Below are 21,583 nucleotides of genomic sequence, written 5' to 3' on the forward strand. Positions count from 1 at the left end.
TAACCCGTTCTGTTTTAGCTGCTAAACATTGTAAATATTACAATCGATTAACTTTCAGCCTTGCGCGCCCAGAACCAAGGACATCAGATAACCACTTATTGTTACTGTTACCAAGAAAGAGAATAAAGTAGTATATATATCTTTTACGTCTGCGTCTTGTTGTTTCTGACGGGTAGAATTCTGGATTATTAAAGCAACGGCTAGTGATTGCCTCTTGTACCCCGAAAGTACAAGAGAAGATATTCACACACTCACGAAGTTCGTTACAGTGGTGACCCCGACGTGATTCTGGTCTAAAACCAGAGATCACTTATCAACAAAAAAAAATCCAGTTTTTCTGCGAAGTCGGAACACGATTAACTCTACGCATTCATCTTTCGACGATTTGTTTCCGGCCACCACAAACAGTTGCAGAAGGAGCCTTTTCTTATTCTACAGCCATGATGACGAACGCCATCATATCAACGATGCCTTTTCTCCACCTTCATCATCGCCATCGTCGTCTTTCTACTTCACGTCGTCGTTATCTTCGTCGCCATCATCACTAAGAACGATGTTGTCTCAAGTCCACTACAGTCGCCTTCCTCCACCACCGTCGCCTTTCAACACCGTCGACCTCCACAAGATGTACATAGCAACTCGCGGAACTTTAGCGTGCACGCTGTATGTGCGTATGCACACCAAGGATAAACAGCACCGTCTATCTACGAGATTCTTCTGTTCCAGTTAACCTGTCACAGCATTGAAGCTACAACCGCTACACATTGTGTTCAACCGGCATCTGCATTTTGTGATTTCAACATTTCTGTTACAGAACGAACTGCTATTGTGCATCAGGCTATTACAGACTGGTAAACTACCTCCATTGTCTGGGATAGCCTTGAGAGACATTTTTTCTATGCGCTGTATTTTTTATATTTTGCTCGCATTCACCTTGTATGTATTTTTGTCGCACACACGTACACACACATAAATGCTATCTCTCTCACATACATACGTCACACATGCTTTTCTCGCTTGTTTTTTCCATGCTAAATTTGCCTTTTGTGGACACACCTCATTTCTATAGACCCTAAGGGGTCACGTATACATAGAGAGGGTTGTTTGTTCATTATAACGCGCCAGCATGTCATACCTTTGTTCCTGTACGAACGAGGCATATAATCGCTCAACCACTGGCATATTCATTGCTGTTTTTCGGTCTGGCAAGCACTATTGCATTTCATGCGCCTTGCTTCGCACGTGTATTGCCTGTTTTTTGCAACACGTTTGCAGTAGCTTAGTTTTTCCCGACTCATAGGACGTCGGATGTTCACATGCGCTGCGCCATGTTTAGGCGTAATTATTTTTCCCTGTTAGACCACTGTTGGTCACGTAATTAACAGAAAATTATCTGTGTCGCGCATCACACCAGCATGTTTGCACTTTTGCCTTTTGTGTTACTAGCGAGCTTCAGTCAATTCCATTTCCTCTCCTGCAGCAATTGATTTAACTGCTATTTCGCAGGATCAACCACCTTTAGAGAAGTTGGATTTTAATTTCGCCTAGGTTCATTGACTGTGAGTTTTGCTTTCCCTCCGCTCCCTACAGCGGAAGGGTTTATACTTTGTGACGTATACACTTTCATGCATGCACTCTTGATTTTTGCTCATTGAGTATTTTTTCTCTTTTTCCTTTAGTAAATTTCTTGTGTATGTTATAAATTTTGCCATTTTATTATATTCTGTGCTATTTGGTTGTCTGGTGTCCGCCTTGAGTTTTAAAGTCACTACAAAGGATTTTGTGTCGTGCTACGCACTGGAGGGGAGCCTTGTAGTGATCCTATAACGGTGCGCGCGCGCGCACCGTCCATTTTCTATTTCGCGCGTGTGGTGTTGGTGCCTTCACCAAGAGAGAGGAAGGGCCCTCTCGCGCATGCGCGAAGCACCGGAAGAAGAACCCTATTGCCTACGTAGCAGTTAGCGAGGCAAGGGGGTCGTAGAACGTTTGACCACTAGCAGCAGTCAGCGGGGACTTGGGACGGCAGCGACGAAGGCGACGGACGTATATTTTCTAGCTGTCCAGCTCTGATAGCAGTCAGCCGAAGGTTTTCACCAAATTGTTGCCGACCACATTCATTTTCCCTGTTCCGGATGCCATCTTTAACCCGTTCTGTTTTAGCTGCTAAACATTGTAAATATTACAATCGATTAACTTTCAGCCTTGCGCGCCCAGAACCAAGGACATCAGATAACCACTTATTGTTACTGTTACCAAGAAAGAGAATAAAGTAGTATATATATCTTTTACGTCTGCGTCTTGTTGTTTCTGACGGGTAGAATTCTGGATTATTAAAGCAACGGCTAGTGATTGCCTCTTGTACCCCGAAAGTACAAGAGAAGATATTCACACACTCACGAAGTTCGTTACACACATGATTTTGCAAAAGAATATGTGCTCATAAGTAAATCAGACATTGACATCATCCTGCGAGCCAGGAAATCCCTACTGTTTTTCATTGATTCAACCTGAATCAAGTAAACCAGCAACTATATTTATTGTTAAAGTTCAATGCTCCAACGGGCGCATATGGCAGAGCAGAATTATGTATACTTATAGGCGTGTGTGTTTTGTACCACCTACATACAGAATTTCCTTGTTAAGTAGCAGGTTTACATTTGGATGATGGTGTAGAGCAAAATTCATGACAAACTGTAGACATTTCAAAATTCCGATTTTTGGCAATTTTCCGGAATCTCCGTATCCGAAAACGTGGGGGTTTTTTTTTTTTCAAAAAAAAACAAAAAAAAATATTTTGCGAGAAAATGGTCTGTGGGTGGGTGGAGGGGACGGGAGGAAGTCTTTCCACATCTTTAAACCTCCCTGAATTCTCAAAAAAAAGGTAAGCGAATTCGTTCCCGGATGTCGAACGAGGCAGCTTTAACAATGCTTCCCCGTACTACAATGACGTACAAGGTAATAGCTGATTCTCTGAAAAGATCTCCTACGTCACCAGTGGAGACAACCCTAGACAGACTCGCAGAACTAGAAAGGTTTTGTGAGATAGCTAGGAAAGTTTGAAATCTAATATATACGAGGTGGGTGCTAAAACGTTCCTGGCTTTGGGTAAAAGAAAATTCAAGCGGATCAGTTAAATGTAATTTTATTCAACATATTCACCTCTCAGATGCACACACTTATTGCAGTGGCTCTTCAGTTTTCTTCACTTGAAACTAATAGTAGCCCATAGAAAATATATATTGTGTCTATTAAATAATATTTATCTCTCACCAGATGGAGCATGTTTTTTGTTGTCTTACCATCGCGGACTAGTACACACACACACACACACACGTACGGATAAAATCTCTATAAGAATTCATCAAGTAGTCAGCGTGAAAAACCAGTTAAAGGAAAAATTTATACAAAATATATAATTAATTTATTCCCTTTTAAATACATTTATTATATTAAGGGCATTACTACACGTAGTCCCCTACAGAGTGAGGCATTTACGTGTAGTAATGCCCTTAATATGATATTATATATATACATATATTGATGCTCATATGTAGTTGGTTAATAAATTATGTGAATGGGTATTATCTGGTAGTTGATTATTGATTTAGGTGTATTCCTCCATTTTCTTATTATATATATATATATATATATATATATATATATCTATATAATATATATATATATATAAAAATATAAATAAATAAATATATATAATATATATATATGAGCTTATACTCAGGTGAGGTGGAAGCGCGTGGATTATGGTTAGGGGTGTTGTACTCATGATCGTAAGATTGTGATTTCGATTCCTGCAAAGTACTTCATATCAATTTACTCCAGTTCACTCAGTTGGTGAAAATAAGTAATCCTTCGATGGATTGGCGTCCTGTCCTGTGGGGAAATATATGCGCCACAGAATCCGATAGACCGGCTTTATGAGCCCAAGGCTCGGGAAGGACATTTCTTCCGCTTTGGAAGAATAAAATTAAAATCTAAATAAGGGCGAATGAGTACGATAGAAAGAATAATAAAAAGTAGATAAAAAAAAAACAGAAGACCTTTATGAGAGAGAAAGAGAAAAATAGTAATGATAGCAGAAGAGAGAGGGAGGGGATAACGGATCACATAATGGTTACACATTAGGATGAACAAAATATTTATAAGCATCAAGCAAACATTTTATGACCAAGAGCTAAGTGAAAAGGGAAAAGGTGATAGCAATTAGAGTAATAAAGAAATGAACCAGATAGACAAAAGGACAAAGCAAAAGTTAATAAGACTTTTAAATAAGGTAAATTAGATAGATATAAAGAGGAACAAGGCTCGAACACAGAGACACAGTACAAGGTTATAAACAAAATACAATATGTCAAGAGGGGACAGATGTGTGCATAAACATGCATAGAGCCTGAAAATTGTGCTGGGAAAACTATCTATAAGTTTCTTTCAGCTTCTTTCAGCTTCAATAAAATAGTATACACACACACACGCACACACATAGACACATACACAGACACACACACACACACCAGACACACAGACACACAGACACACACACACACACACACACACACACACACACACACATACAGACACAGACACACACACACACACACATACGTAGTGTACATTCTGATTGAATTTTCCATGTGTTAACATGTATCTCCTTTCGACAATGTAAACTTTTATTTTATCAAGATATCCTTGCCCCGAAGAGTAGTCTGCGATATACACCTCGCTTTGATATTTACCACTTCCGAGGTTCCTTTCGCGGTGAAACATATGTAACCCGGATCTTATCTACTCCATTCCTTAACTCTTGTATACCCACACACACACACAACGCACACGCACACACACACGCACACACACACACACACACACACAACACACACACACACACACACACACAACACACACACACACACACACACAACATATATATATATATATAATATATATATATATATATATATATTATAGATATATATATATATATACTCCCTGGTTTCTTTTGCTAGGCCACTGGTGTTAAACTGACGGTATTATTAAATTAATATCTAATTTTTCACCCTCATTTATGAATATATATATATATATATATATATATATATATATATATATATATATATATATTTTCAGTTGAATCAAGTACTTAAGTTGAAGCAAGCACCAAGTCAGTCCGGTATTATCCGCACAAACGAAGTAAAATGAATAAAATAAAAATAAGCACAGGATAACAAGAAGTGTGTCAAACTAATTAAAATTCTATTCTGCTGCAGCTGATGATAGCAGTGCATTTAAATTGATGTAATGATAGCATTATTCAATTAAATGGAGCCGCTTGAAACGTTTTACTGCACCACTTCTTGATATCTTTTTTTTATATATATATTATATATATATAATACTTGGGAATGGATGCGTGGCGTTCAATTAACAATAATATAATAATATATCCGTATATATATATATATATATGTGTGTGTGTGGTGTGGGTGTATATGTAAAAAATACAAACTGGGACAGGAACGCAACATTTAGAAGACGATACAAAAAACACGGACGGGACATTCGAAGCCTTCAATCTTCAGTCAAGAACCGGATCATCTCGCAATTTCGGCTGATTAATCTTGAGATTGCTCCGATCTGGCCCCCCCAAAGGAAAATCTAAGCCAAGCGCATTAGATTCCTTGGAAGAAAGCCTCGAATGTATACAAAACACGGACGGAAACAGGACGATGTTACACGAAATAAAAATACAAAAATACGTAAAAACAATAATGATAATAATAATAACAAAAGCAGGACATCACAGACAAGCGTATAGATATATATATATATATATATAATATATATATATATATATATATATATATATATATATATATATATATATATATTACGGAGTAAACACATAAATGTGAAAACAGGTGGAAAAAAGAGTACTCAAATACCAGTGGTAGAGTAATATGCTTTATTTAAAGCAGCAAAAAATTCAACAAAACCTGTTACTCTGAGTTTCCCGTTGCGGGAAACTCAGAGTAACAGGTTTGTTGAATTTTCTGCTGCTTTAAATAAAGTATATATATATATATATATATATATATATATATATATGATTTCAGGACATCACCGATTGTGTAAACGACATGAAGTACGAAAATAAACGAGTTAAATACGCAAACAACGAGAGAAAAAAATGGAAAACAGGACAAGTAATACAAAGAACGACCCTTCAACGAATGTCGTTGAATACTCGAGATGTGGAGTAGAAAGACAGTCGGCAACTAATGAAGGGTCGTCCCTTGTGTTACTTATTTTCCATTTTTTTCTCTCGTTGTTTGCGTATTTAACTCGTTTGTTTTCGTACTTAATGTTGTTTACACAGTTGGTGACGTCCTGTACCCATACACACACACATATTAAATTTAAATTACGATAAACGTAAACATTATATATATATATATATATGTATATTTATGTATGTGTGTGTATTCATACGTACATATGTGTGTGTGTGTGTGTGTGTGTGTGTGTGTGTGTGTGTGTGTGGTTCAAATGTATTAAAAGACCAAATGACAGAAACTGGTGAGGGAATTACAAACAAGGTCTATTAGTTAGACGCTCAGGAAAAATGGAAAAGTCTGACGCCTCGAGCCAACGCTCTTCTACAGAAAGGATTGAGAAAAAACCCCAAAAAACAAAACAAAAACGGAGAGAGAAAACAACGTGCCTGGCTTAACGATTTCACATGTCGAATGGACTGGCAGGAAGTGGCTGAATGGAAGGAGAATATACATACATACATACATACATACATACATACATACATACATACATACGTACATACGTGCATACATACATACATACATACATACATACATACATGCATGTATACATGCACACACACACATACACATTATTTGATATACACTTGAATTTAAACGTGAGCTACTATAAGTTTCATGCTCCAATAGTACAGTGATGGGACGAGCTTGTAGAGTGTGCCGTGTACTATCGTGCAATCTTTCAGGTTCAAAGTTAACATGACTGCTCTATGAGAAAAAGCGAGGAAGAACGAGAAACAAGAAGAAACAAGAAAGAGAAAAGCTTGTGGGGAAGGGAGAAAAGAGTTGTGTCAGAATAGGAATTTACAATGGTTGGTGGGGTTAATTCGACAAGAAAAGATTAAAGTTTGTAAGAATGTATCCCTAATCTGGAGAAGCTGGTGTTTTCCAGTTCAATAGTAGAAACTTGTCAAGATGCATGCAGATTTTGAAAATTTCCGATCTTGAAGTTGTTCAGTGGAATTATTAGATTTAAAAAGGATAGGAGTTCTTTAGCTATATGAAGCTTGCATCTCCTTGATCCATTAACGTACGGAGTGTGAAGTACTTTTGAAGAAAAGGGATGAAAATTCTGGTTGAGAGAAGAAAAGGGGAAAAGATTGCCAGGAGAGGAAGAAATAACGAAGTATGTGAGTGAGTGAGAATTATGAAGGAGATTGAATGGAAGTAAAAGCAATAATACTTAATACTTATTGAAAGAAGATGCATGAAACAAGACAGAAATGGGCAAAACTGAAATCAAGCTACTAAGAATAACTGAAAGGAGGTACAAATAATCCCCTCATTTTTGACGAGCACAATGTAGGCTCGAAACATCAAAGACTTTTCCATTCTTCCCCAGCGCCAAACTAACACATCTGCTTGTTGTTCCTTAACCTGTCTTCGGTTTTTGTTGTCAGTAAATTTGAATTATATACTCACATTTGAATTATACACATACACACACACTCTCTCTTTCTCTTCCACAGACACACACACACACCCACAGTCACGGACACACACACACACACACACACACACACACACACACACACACACGGAATTAAATTTGTGTAAAAATCAGTAAGAAGAGTACTCCATCTAATGAGAGTCTAATATAATTATAAATGCTTCATACTACATGCATTATATACGTTACTAATAGTTTCACGTACATAGGTACGTTCATCAGGCGCTGACTGATAAAACCTGATTGATAAGCAGGTTCAATCAGCTCCTGATGAACGTACTTATGTACGTGAAACTATTAGTAACGTATATAATGCATGTAGTATGAATCATTTATAGTAGTATATATATAATATATATATATATATATATATATATATATATATATATTATATATATATATATATATTATAGTATGTATTGCATATATTTTATTATTACATTATGTATGACTGAGCGCCATCGCGTCGTTTCGTTTCTTTTCTTTTTCTCCAAGTAAGTTTATATATATATATATATATATATATATATATATATATATATATATATATATATATAATATATATATATATATATAATATATATATATATATTATATATATATATATGTGTGTGTGTATGTATCTCTCTCTCTCTCTCTCTATAAATGTATATATATATATTATATATGTTTTATATACACTCATACATTCACATACACACATGTGTATATGTGTGTATACGTACCTTTAAACGTAAGCAAATTTCATATATTATATAAGGTAGATAGATACCTTACTAAGTTTTATCGCATCTGCTCTGTTTTACAAAGCATTTGCACAGTTTACCATGGAAATCTTCGTCCAGTTAAATTGAAAAACTTTTCATTTTCCTTTCTGAAATAAGCACGAAGCTTTTCTGCTACAGTCTTATCAACTGTAGGATGCTTTCTTCCTTTGGATTTTTGTAAGCATGCAATTGTTTCCTTTTTAATACAATAAAACTTCCTGGATTTATCAAAGAAGAAAAGGCTGCTATTGTAAAACTCCTGGAGTCCAAGGAAGGTCTGAATTTTTTGCATTTCAGTCCAAGGTTCTGTTCTTAGTATGTCGCCATCTGTAATGTGTATTTGTGATAGTGGAAAATACTCCATCCAGCGCCATAAATGATGATGATATTGGGAACGCTGGATAGCATAAAAGTCCAGGTCTAAATTGCCTGTCTTTTCATCAACAGCCATATTTTCAAAGCTCTCGTATTTCAAACCACGATTGTTATAGGAAACCCGCATGTGGAGGTAATCTGATAAAGCTCGACTAAATGGTTCCCTAACGACAAGTATAAGTCTTATAGAGCTGTTCATCTGATGCACCCTGAAAGGTACATCCGACACTGCGTAGTACATGGCTGTCTTTTCGACTGTAATTTGGTGGGGAAGCGATTCTGGCATTTGGTGCAAATACCATCTGTATCCTTTTTTGTAATTGTGACTTTTATCAAAGAAATGAACTTCATTTATTGGTCTTACCACATGTGGATGCATATTAATGAACTCTAGCACTGCTCTGGTGCCCGCCTTCGAAGCACCAATCACAAGACAGTGCGGGAAGTGACGTACGCGTGGTTGTTCAGTATGAATCAAGGAAGAGTGATTTTTGAACGATAATAAAGACGACGGAAGCTTGTCCACCCACCAGCGACCACTTCTGTAGATTTTGTCGCCACCGAACAAAGTAGAGAAAGTTAAGTAAGAGTTCAAATACAGAACACTTCCACTTATTGCACAGAACAATAACGTTGGGATGAGATTTCGTCGTTGTAGCGGTACCAGTCGTAAACATTTAGCTGGCAACATGATGACCAGCGAGTCAAAAAAGAAGCAATAAAAACTGTCAAGGAGGCTCGGTAAACTTACTGTAAAAGAAAAAGAAAAAGAAATAATCTCAATAATAGATAAACAATTTCTTATAAACAAAAGATTAATAAACCATGCTATTCTTTCATGTAATATATTTATATACTTCGAGTTCACATTTAGATGTTATAGAGTAACACACTTTTATAGGTACCGGATTGAAAGCAATCCACTGACACCTTCATTGCGGTATTAGAGTACCGGATTTAAGCATCAGCTAAACAAGTTACATATAGTTCAGGGCCTCACAATTCGCAGGGGTCGCAAACTAATTAAAAGGAAGATATGTTTTTAGTGACTTTCTGGCGTAAGTTTTTAACAAGGGGTCTTCAAGCTTTATATAGCATAGGGTCTCACCATGTCGAAATCTGGTGCTGGTTTAACTATAATACAGTAAGATACTGTTATTGCACCCTTCGAATAATTTTGTTTAATACATTTACACATATATATGAAATACTCACATACATTCCTACTGATCATGCATTCATCCCAGAATTACATATCAGATGACTCCAGGTACAAGTTTTTCTGGCTTCGTCAAAAAGAAGGTCGGCGTCCATAAACTTTTACAGGCTTCTGGAATCTGGAGGAGTAAAGGGGCAAATTTTCCTCAAACTACTGTCCTGGCACGAATGTGTGCAACAGAGTGGACTCCACTAAAGATCTCCAAAGACCAGATGGTGGTGATGAGCCTAGTGACAGGTTAAGTTTACCATACAAGAATAGGTACAATTCATCGATGGGTTTCACAGTTTCCAGTTACCGGGAGTCGATTTGAAGTAACTTTGTAAATATTTTCAGACCTTCACGAATAGAACGTTTGAATTGCTTCCATTAAAGTAAATAAAACAAGATAATATAAAGCAGTCGTCCAGACTAATGATATCCCACTTGGTGTTCCACCGGTGAGCCTGTCGCTCTCTCTGCCTGAAAGTAGTATTTTCGAAGCTATCAAAATTTACTTCCTTACACGTTTTCTCATGCACATGGCTGTAACTTTCTAGGGTTTCTTGGCTGTGTGGTAAGTAGCTTGCTTATCAACCACATGGTTCCGGGTTCAGTCCCACTGCGTGGCATCTTGGGCAAGTGTCTTCTGCTATAGCCCCGGGCCGAACAATGCCTTGTGAGTGGATTTGGTAGACGGAAACTGAAAGAAGCCTGTGGTATATATGTATATATATATGTATGTGTGTGTATATGTTTGTGTGTCTGTGTTTGTCCCCCTAGCATTGCTTGACAACCGATGCTGGTGTGTTTACGTCCCCGTCACTTAGCGGTTCGGCAAATGAGACCGATAGAATAAGTACTGGGCTTACAAAGAATAAGTCCCGGGGTCGATTTGCTCTCGACTAAAGGCGGTGCTCCAGCATGGCCGCAGTCAAATGACTGAAACAAGTAAAAGAGTAAAAGAGTAAAAGAGATTTTTGAAATGTTTCTTCACTTTACTTTTTAAAGACCCTTGTGACACTACATCTTTATATTCTTCATCTTGATAATACTAACACTCTAGGGATGTTTGTGTGTAACTGAAATATCTCAGAAATAGTGTATTTTATCTTAATGATTTTTTACATATTAATTTTCATACTTATCTTCGGCAGTGCAGTACAAATTTTTGTAACATTTGAACCTCTATTTAAACGATTAAACACAATTTTTGTTATTTCTTGATGAAAAAAATACATGGCTTCCATGATGTCAACACACATACACGCATACAGAATACATACACATATAATGAATGTCATGGTGTGTCAATCAATACAGACACACATTCGCTATCTGTGACATATATACACACATTGTCTACGCGCTCTCTAAGGAAAAAAGAAAAAGCCGTTGACTTTTTGACGTAAACAATATTTTAATCATTTAGAAATATTTTTAACTGAATGTGATTTCGCTAATTTCCGTAAAATTTTTTCATTTATTTACTTTTGTTTCAAAGTGAAAAAGAGGAGAAAGTGAAAGATATATGTACGTGTATATGAAATGGACGTGAGAGAGAGAGAGAGAGAGAAAGAGAGAGTGTGGTGTGTGTGTGTGAGAGAGCGAGTGAAGGGGTATGTTGTCATGTATACGTACATACATCAATACATATGCGTTCATCTTTTTTGTATGTACGTGTGCATGTGTGTGTGTGTGTTAGAGAGAGAGAGATTGTAAGTGAGTGAACACGTGTGTTCTCATGTATGTATAAGTGGCACACCCCTCTCTCTCGCATCCCACCTCATGCATCCATTTCGTATACGCGTTCATACATTTTTCACTTTCTCTCTCTCAATTTAAAACAAAAGTAACAGGTGATTTTCAGGATAAAAATTATTTAAAAATGGCTTCTACTCATGTAAACTGATTACTATTGTATGGATAGTTTAAATATATATACAAGTATAAGTATCAGGAATTCCCATTCTACAAACTGGCAAACAATTCCGTGAATACTTTACCGAGCAAGGCTGGGTAATAAGTTTAGTATACCTATAATAAATATATACAAGTGAACACTAGTTGTGAGCACACTTTCACAGACTTCACATACTTATGATAAACCTTTAAATGTTTCACTTAAATGGAATGTATTAATGTTTTACTAACGTGGTCCACTCTTGCGTTTTACAATCTTACTAGTACATGTTGGAAAAGTTTTATAACACAAAAGTTAATACAAAGACGTGTACATTTTTGGATAAAATCACTGAGTACTTTCATAAGTTATGTTTTCTATGCATGAATGTACACTAAAGTGACAGCTATAACTCTTTGAATACATACAAAGTATAAAATACACAACTGACTCATAAATGTATAACTTTACCTCGTATTGTCAATTATATTTCTCTTGTTGGTTAGCAATAATTGAAAGACAGATATATTGTTACTGACTCAATATAAATGTATTTACTTTCTCACATAGACATACATGCGTATGTATGTATGTATGTATGTATGTATGTATGTATGTATGTATGTATGTATGTATGTATGTATGTATGTATGTATGTATGATTCCTACAGGTAACATGGAATCCAGTACAACCTGTTGCATGGTCGGGCCTTCAGCGACTAAACCGGTACACCCACCAGGTTAACCTGGCGAAGATGGTTGCTAGAAATCTAACAGGGCAAAAAACAAGACAAGTCAAAAGGACGGATGAACCAATTATGGGTTCAATGACTATCTAGCACTATCATGGGCACTCAGATATTCCGGAAGCGAAATTTTTTTTCCCACGAGAGTTCCGGATTTCAGTAATGAAATCATTTGCATACGGCCAATCAGAGCAGAGCTACTTTATCCCTTCTTCCATTCTAGTCAGCAACTTCTCCGTCTAGCACGTGTCGACAATATTTGTAAACAATACGTGCTGTCTCCGGTAATTTTATTTCATGTAAATAAATCTTATTTAGCTGTTATTTTTAGCACGAAAGTTCTTCAGTAATTTTCTTTCGTGTAAATAAATTTTTATGTTAATTTAAAAGAGAAAAATATGAATGTGTCTGTGGCTTACGATTGACTAAAGTTACCAAAATGTTCAAACTTCAATTACAAATAACTCATGATTTATAGCGACAATTATTTTCACTTCATTAATTAGCCTATAAAATTCGAACAGAAAATTGACGCTGGACACCAAACAAAGATGATCCCTCCACCAAAAAAGATCCCTCCCACGCAAAAAAATAAGATCCAAAAAAAGAAAAAAAAGTCACGAAAATGTGTGAGTACTAAAAAATTTCACTGAGTACTATTATATTATTATTAGTAAATTATAGATCTATTTATTATAACTAGTGAAAAATTCACGGAAAATATAAAAAAATGTAAGCATCTGTAAATTGTGCGCTGGTAATCGGAAGTTGCCATTTTGAATGCCAACATTTGTTAACTAGACAAGGTGAAGGTGAGCTCTGATTGGCTGTATGCAAATGAGTATTTGTATTGGGGCCCGGAACTCTCGTGGGAAAAAATTTCGCGTGCCGGAAAACCATTGGGAGTGAGGCACTCAAATTTTGTTAAAGCATGTCTCCAGAAAGTGACTTTGATATAAAACCGGATATGCACGGAATGACATTGGAGATTTTGGAAATCTTTCGTCTGCGCTTGAGATCATGGCGCTCTTACACTCCTAACCTTACACCCGTATTGGCACTTGATATCTTGCCTCGGCTCTTCTCTGGATCATGTCAATAGGGTGGAGAAGGGTTATAAGTTGTTGTGAAAACCTTATTGATAGTAAAATCTTGTATAGGAATTACTGACATTTTGCTTGGGCATTTCTGCTTTAATTTTTAATTTTACACTTGTCGAACTTTACATTTTTTTATTCGAAAGTCCAGCGGTGATAGGAAGATGAAACATGCAGACCTGCGGTTTTGGAAGCACGTAGTTAGCGATCTACACGTAAGCAGCTCATTCTAGTCGTCTCCTTATCGTCCAAGACAATGCTCAGATTCGGTTACTACCTGGGTGTCTGAGTAGCTCCATTTGTGAAGAGACCAAGGAGATTCTAGAAAAGGTGAACTAAACATTGTTTTTATTTCTCTGTATCTGGTCAGTTTAGTGCGACTGAGAGTTGTCCACCTTGCGTCCGCAAAAACAAAGATAGTATTTACAAAATCTGGATGGAATATGAATATCTCACATTGGATTGTACATGTTCTGTTAGATAATAAGAGTGAATCTAGGCTTGAAGACGTACTGTGCATGTTGTTCGTGAACTGAACCGATATAACAGATATAGCCGCTCTTTCAGAGATTCGTTTGGAAGGTGATGGTCAGCTTAAGAAGGTTGTAAGAAAGAGAAACCGAAGAAGGGGTACAGGGAGGTTGGCTTTGATTTTGAAGTTCGATCTGCTTTCCCCAAGAAGCTGGTAAAGCTTCTTTTCTGCTATAAATGACCGTTTGATGACTCTGCGTCTGCACTTGAACGATGGATGATTTGCTATTCTAGGCACTTACTCAGATCAGTCTCGCTGAACAGAAAACTACTTTCCACATAGTAATCGAAGGAAAAATATTGAAAGTGGCAGACAAGTTTGTCTACCTTGGTAGCACTCTCAGCCGTCCTTGCTCCATGGATAATGAAATATCTTTAAGACTTCAGACGGCAACCAATTCCTTCAGGGCTCTTGAGTTTTGTGTCTGGTCCCCCATGGCACCATATGGTGAACAAAAGTCGGTGTGTACTGTGCATGTGTGGCCGTTGAACGCTCTCAGCAGAGATGGCTGAGGCACATCCTGAACATACATATATAGCTACATATAAAGGCGGCGAGCTGGCAGACACCGTTAGCACACCGGGCGAAATGCGTAGACGTATTTCGTCTGCCGTTCGCGCTCTGAGTTCAAATTCCGCCGAGGTCGACTTTGCCTTTCATCCTTTCGGGGTCGATAATTAAGTACCAGTTCCGCACTGGGGTCGATGTAATCGACTTAATTCCTTGTCTGTCCTCGTTTGTCCCCTCTATGTTTACCCCTTGTGGGTAGTAAACAAATATATATAGCTACATATATATGCAATGCATACATGAATATATACATATATAGATACAGATATCTACACATACATATAGATTCGTACATACATACACATGTATGTATATACACATACAACATATGTATGTATGCATGTATGTATGTATATGCATGTTATATATATATATATATATATATATATATATATATAATATATATATATATATATATTATATATATAGATAATATATATAGACCGGAGTAAACACATAAATGTGAAACAAGGTGGAAAAAAGTACTCAAATACCAGTGGTAGAGTAATCTGCTTTATTTTAAGCAGCAGAAATTCAACAAAATCTGTTTCACTCTGAGTTTCTCGTTGCCGTTCATCAGACAGTTTTTGCTAGAATGGAACATATATCTAAATTCAATCTATACTCTTACAAACGCTAACACCTTTAAAAAGAAATGGACTTGTTTGATGGCCCTTTAGAAAAACGGTCAATCTTCGAGCGATAAACAAAAAGGTCAAAAATATATGTATATATATATATAAACTTATAAAAATTATAAAATCCGAGGAAAAAACCGAGGAAAAAACCGATGAAAAAACCTATTGCCGTTAATGAAGACAGTACAAATTAATGCATAGAAATTAAAACCTGTTATAAATACTGCAATACATTTTATATTAAAATCCACATATATATATCAACATACACAAACGATGCGCGTAAACGCCATACATACATATACAGACGTATGAATATGAATCTAAATTATACACATAAAGCATGTGTACATATATTCACGCAAACCGTCTCGCACGCAAGCTAAAATCATCTCTATGTAGCAATTCTCATATACTGAGCAAGGAGGGGAACGAAAGAAAGGGAAAGAGAGAAAAAGGAACGAAGGATGGGTGGGGGGAAAAACTTTGTAGCGATATTATTGGCATCTATAGAGGCCAGTATACATACACAAGTTTGAATTGATACATATACATACCGTCGTGTGTATGCGTGCTTAAGCGCAAGCATACTTTCACTTACACATACACAGATACGCATGCTTACAAATACATATGCTTTGCTATACACAAACTTATATAAACATTCTAAATTTGACAACATTGCTTTTTTTAAAAAAACATTGCTTTTACAAAATGGGTGCATTAATAAAATATATACGAAGACATATAAAATAAAATATAACATCCTATTTTGGGTCATTTATAAATAATCAAGGTAATATAAATAATCAAGGTAATCTTATGCAATACAATAACATGAAAACAAAGTTTGTAGGTTTTTCCTAATATATATGTAGAAACAATAAGACTTTGCTATAGGTCCGTCGTAGCGCTCAAGAGTCAAAATCAAAATCAAAAAATCAAAATTCAAAATATTACTCTATCCATATGGTATATTTATATTCGACATTTTAATTTAGCCGCGTGCCTACATAAGTTCATTAACTCACTTCTTTGATTCAAAGAATTATTGTCTTTGAATAATATGTGCATTTTCTCTATAAGCAAAGCTTGCACTTGAAATTATATTTGTAAGCTCCATGCCTGTATGGTGCCGCCCTGTCCAGAATGCTCCATGTCACGTGAAAGGTGGGGCTTCCTTTTCTTTTAGTTCCCAGACATATTTTGCTAGGCTGTTTTCTTCCTATTCTCTGGGTATTTAAAAGAATTCTTATGAGAATAAAATCTTGTTTTAAATGAATTTTCTGAAGCCCCTGTGTATGTCTTGTATTCCGATGACCTTCCACTTGCACCTTAGCTCTATAAACTACTCCTTTCACTAGACATTTCCCTTCTAACGGACAGGAGCTTTCGTTTTTGAAATTACATTTCTTAATGGGCTCGGCACCATGTCTAATCTCAATTAGCTTCCTATTATGTTGGCTAATGTAAGAGGCGAAATTTCTGCAACAGAATAGCTAACCTTCAGGGTTCTTCTATTAAATATTCTGTAGAATTTATGACCCTGCTTAAAATGCTTAGAGACTAATCTCAAAAATCCTTGCCTATATTAGTCTTTACGGCCAAATTGAAAGCCGGGTTGAACCACAAAACTTTCCTGGTCCTAGTTCTTCGTGCAGCATTATTATTAGCATTAGCTGGTTGAACTGGATCTTCTCCGAGAATCCACTATTCTTTAATGCGCTATCGTAATAAGGTGCAGCATTATGGTATGAATGCTGCCTCGTCCGAAGAAATTGAAGATATTCTTCTACCTACATGCTGACTAAGTTGCTAAGGATAACTGGTGGATGGTTCGAATCTTTGCTAATATACGATAGCTTTTCATTGGGCTTACGGAAAGGTTTAAATCTATCCGATCTTACATTAAATTTACGTCTAAAAATCTACACTATTCAGGTTAGTATCTATCGTAATCCGTAAGCCCATCCTTTGAAAGAAGCTATAAGGTCCTTCCTAAGTCTATCTGATTCATGGCCGTTTAGATTATGCGTGGCTATAAGGCCGTCATCCCTATATAGACCTGCATCTATAAATGGGAATTCTATTTTTAGATTATGGAGAATAAAGGCTCCTATGAGCATACATAATTCAGCCGTCGTATGCCCCCATCGGTACATCAAAAGAGAATCCTCAGTCTTCTTAATCCAGGTGGAATCCTCGAAAAACAGAAGCGATTTCCTCGCATGCATAATAATTTCAATTCCGAGCTATCGATGTTGACATACTACTTGGCGAAGTCCAATGCCCTTAGGAGCAACGTCCTAGATATCGACGGGTAAAAGTCAATAATGTCGAATTGTGTGAAGCTACAATTATTCTTATAGCTAATACCTTTAAACCACTCTATAACTGACTTACTATTCTTCCAAATTCTCAAGTCTACTTCACTATCTAACTTAACTAAAACGGTCTAAATATTTTGCTAATAATTCCTATCTCAGTTTTAGCCGGATTTATCAATCTACATTTGGGGTTTCTACTAAAATTGTCTTTATGGTCTTTCAGAGTAATAAAAGCTGGTCGTTGTGAAAGGTATTCAATCCTATCGCTAATCTTAAGATCGTTAGCTATTCCTCTTGCTTCTAAGTTCACCTCTTTGTATATATTCGTGTTGTCTTTTTTGTATGTGTCCGTGACACTATTCGAAATCAGGCGTTTTAAACGTCCTTATCAAGTGCATATAAGTTCCTTGTCTTGTCAGAATTAACGAAGATCTTATCGAGTCGTTAATCTCCTTAATTTTTTCTCTCATGTTTTTTGCAATTGGTTGGTAAATTTGCGGAATTTAATTTTCCTAATAACTCGAAAAGGTCTTCTCGAAGGCTTCTAATTCCGGAATCGGTGGTGGGTTCTGGGAGATTTAAATCCATATTTGTTACCTTCTATTTTCTGTTTATTATCAAAGAAGAAGGCTTTCCATCTCAGTCTTCTAATAAACTCTTCCGTTTTCTCTATAAGACCTTTGATATATTGTTTCCGTGCAGGGATAGGTATATTTTTCTGAGAAAAATCCAGCGGTAAAGTTCCTCTTTTCAGCTGTTTGTTCTTCCTACTTGTGCAGAGTCGCTCAAACTTTTACAAGGAGCGGGTTAGACCGGAGTAAACACATAAATGTGAAACAAGGTGGAAAAAAGAGTACTCAAATACCAGTGGTAGAGTAAGACAATTTTAGTAGAAACCCCAAATGTAGATTGATAAATCCGGCTAAAACTGAGATAGGAATTATTAGCAAAAATATTTTAGACCGTATTTTAGTTAAGTTAGATAGTGAAGTAGACTTGAGAATTTGAAGAATAGTAAGTCAGTTATAGAGTGGTTTAAAGGTATTAGCTATAAGAATAATTGTAGCTTCACACAATTCGACATTATTGACTTTTACCCGTCGATATCTAGGACGTTGCTCCTAAGGGCATTGGACTTCGCCAAGCAGTATGTCAACATCGATAGCTCGGAAATTGAAATTATTATGCATGCGAGGAAATCGCTTCTGTTTTTCGAGGATTCCACCTGGATTAGAAGACTGAGGATTCTCTTTTCGATGTACCGATGGGGGCATACGACGGGGCTGAATTATGTATGCTCATAGGAGCCTTTATTCTCCATAATCTAAAAATAGAATTCCATTTATAGATGCAGGTCTATATAGGATGACGGCCTTATAGCCACGCATAATCTAAACGGCCATGAATCAGATAGACTTAGGAAGGACCTATAGCTTTCTTTCAAAGGATGGGCTTACGGATTACGATAGATACTAACCTGAATAGTGTAGATTTTTTAGACGTAAATTTTAATGTAAGATCGGATAGATTTAAACCTTTCCGTAAGCCCAATGAAAAGCTATCGTATATTAGCAAAGATTCGAACCATCCACCAGTTATCCTTAGCAACTTAGTCAGCAATGTAGGTAGAAGAATATCTTCAATTTCTTCGGACGAGGCAGCATTCCATAATGCTGCACCTTATTACGATAGCGCATTAAAGAATAGTGGATTCTCGGAGAAGATCCAGTTCAACCAGCTTAATGCTAATAATAATGCTGCACGAAGAACTAGGACCAGGAAAGTTTTGTGGTTCAACCCGGCTTTCAATTTGGCCGTAAAGACTATATAGGTAAGGAATTTTTGAGATTAGTCTCTAAGCATTTTAAGCAGGGTCATAAATTCTACAGAATATTTATAGAAGAACCCTGAAGGTTAGCTATTCTTGTTGCAGAAATTTCGCCTCTTACATTAGCCAACATAATAGGAAGCTAATTGAGATTAGACATGGTGCCGAGCCCATTAAGAAATGTAATTTCAAAAACGAAAGCTCCTGTCCGTTAGAAGGGAAATGTCTAGTGAAAGGAGTAGTTTATAGAGCTAAGGTGCAAGTGGAAGGCTCATCGGAACAAGACATACACAGGGGCTTCAGAAAATTCATTTAAAACAAGATTTTATTCTCATAAGAATTCTTTTAAATACCCAGAGAATAGGAAGAAACCAGCCTAGCAAATATGTCTGGGAACTAAAAGAAAAGGAAGCCCCACCTTTCAACGTGACATGGAGCATTCTGGACAGGGCGGCACCATACAGGCATGGAGCTTACAAATATAATTTCAAGTGCAAGCTTTGCTTATTAGAGAAAATGCACATATTATTCAAAGACAATAATTCTTTGAATCAAAGAAGTGAGTTAATGAACTTATGTAGGCACGCGGCTAATTTAAAATGTCGAATATAAATATACCATATGGATAGAGTATATATTTTGTATTTTGATTTTGATTTTGATTTTGACTCTTGAGCGCTACGACGGACCTATAGCAAAGTCTTATTGTTTCTACATATATATTAGGAAAAACCTACAAACTTTTTTTTCATGTTATTGTATTGCATAAGATTACCTTGATTATTTATATTACCTTGATTATTTATAAATGACCCAAAATAGGATGTTATATTTTATTTTATATGTCTTTCGTATATATTTTTTTATTATGCACCCATTTTTTAAAGCAATGTTTTTTTAAAAAAGCAATGTTGTCAAATTTAGAATGTTTATATAAGTTTGTGTAAAGCAAAGCATATGTATTTGTAAGCATGCGTATCTGTGTATGTGTAAGTGAAAGTATGCTTGCGCTTAAGCACGCATACACACGACGGTATGTATATGTATCAATTCAAACTTGTGTATGTATACTGGCCTCTATAGATGCCAATAATATCGCTACAAGTTTTTTCCCCCCACCCCTTCTTCTTCGTTCTTTTTCTCTCTTCCCTTTCTTTCGTTCCCCCTCCTTGCTCAGTATATGAGAATTGCTACATAGATGAATTTTAGCTTGCGTGCGAGACGGTTTGCGTGAATATATGTACACATGCTTTTATGTGTATAATTTAGATTCATATTCTACGTCTGTATATGTATGTATGGCGTTTACGCGCATCCTTTTGTGTATGTTGATATAATAATGTGGATTTTAATATAATATGTATTGCAGTATTTATAACAGGTTTAATTTCTATGCATTAATTTGTACTGTCTTCATTAACGGCAATATTTTTTCCTCGGTTTTTTCCTCGGTTTTTTCCTCGATTTTATAATTTTTATAAGTTTTTATATATATATACATATATTTTTGACCTTTTTGTTTATCGCTCGAAGATTGACCGTTTTTTCTAAAGGGCCAATCAAACAAGTCCATTTCTTTTAAAGGTGTAGCGTTTGTAAGAGTATAGATTGAATTTAGATATATGTTCCATTCTAGCAAAAACTGTCTGATGAACGGCAACGAGAAACTCAAGTAACAGATTTTGTTGAATTTTCTGCTGCTTAAAATAAAGTATATTATATATATATATATTATATATATATATTTTTATTCGAAAGTCCAGCAGCGATAGGAAGATGAAACATGCAGACCTGAGGTTTTG

General features: G+C 36.2%; 1 protein-coding gene across 2 annotated transcripts in view; it reads right to left on the reverse strand.

The window, feature by feature from the left end:
* Positions 1-21,583, reverse strand: part of LOC115209650 (heparan sulfate glucosamine 3-O-sulfotransferase 1-like) — a 45,588-nt gene that overhangs the window by 13,338 nt on the left and 10,667 nt on the right. The window contains exon 2 of one of the 2 annotated variants that reach the window (XM_036501446.1): positions 8,573-9,692. In XM_036501446.1, coding sequence (XP_036357339.1) covers positions 8,623-9,633 — 1,011 coding nt within the window. In that variant the 5' untranslated portion in view covers positions 9,634-9,692 and the 3' untranslated portion in view covers positions 8,573-8,622. Of the gene's footprint in view, positions 1-8,525; positions 9,693-21,583 lie in introns of both variants that reach the window. The other variant, XM_029778115.2, reaches the window with a different exon arrangement.

Source organism: Octopus sinensis, linkage group LG3, assembly GCF_006345805.1.
Source record: "Octopus sinensis linkage group LG3, ASM634580v1, whole genome shotgun sequence".
NCBI classification, from domain to species: Eukaryota; Metazoa; Mollusca; class Cephalopoda; order Octopoda; family Octopodidae; genus Octopus; species Octopus sinensis.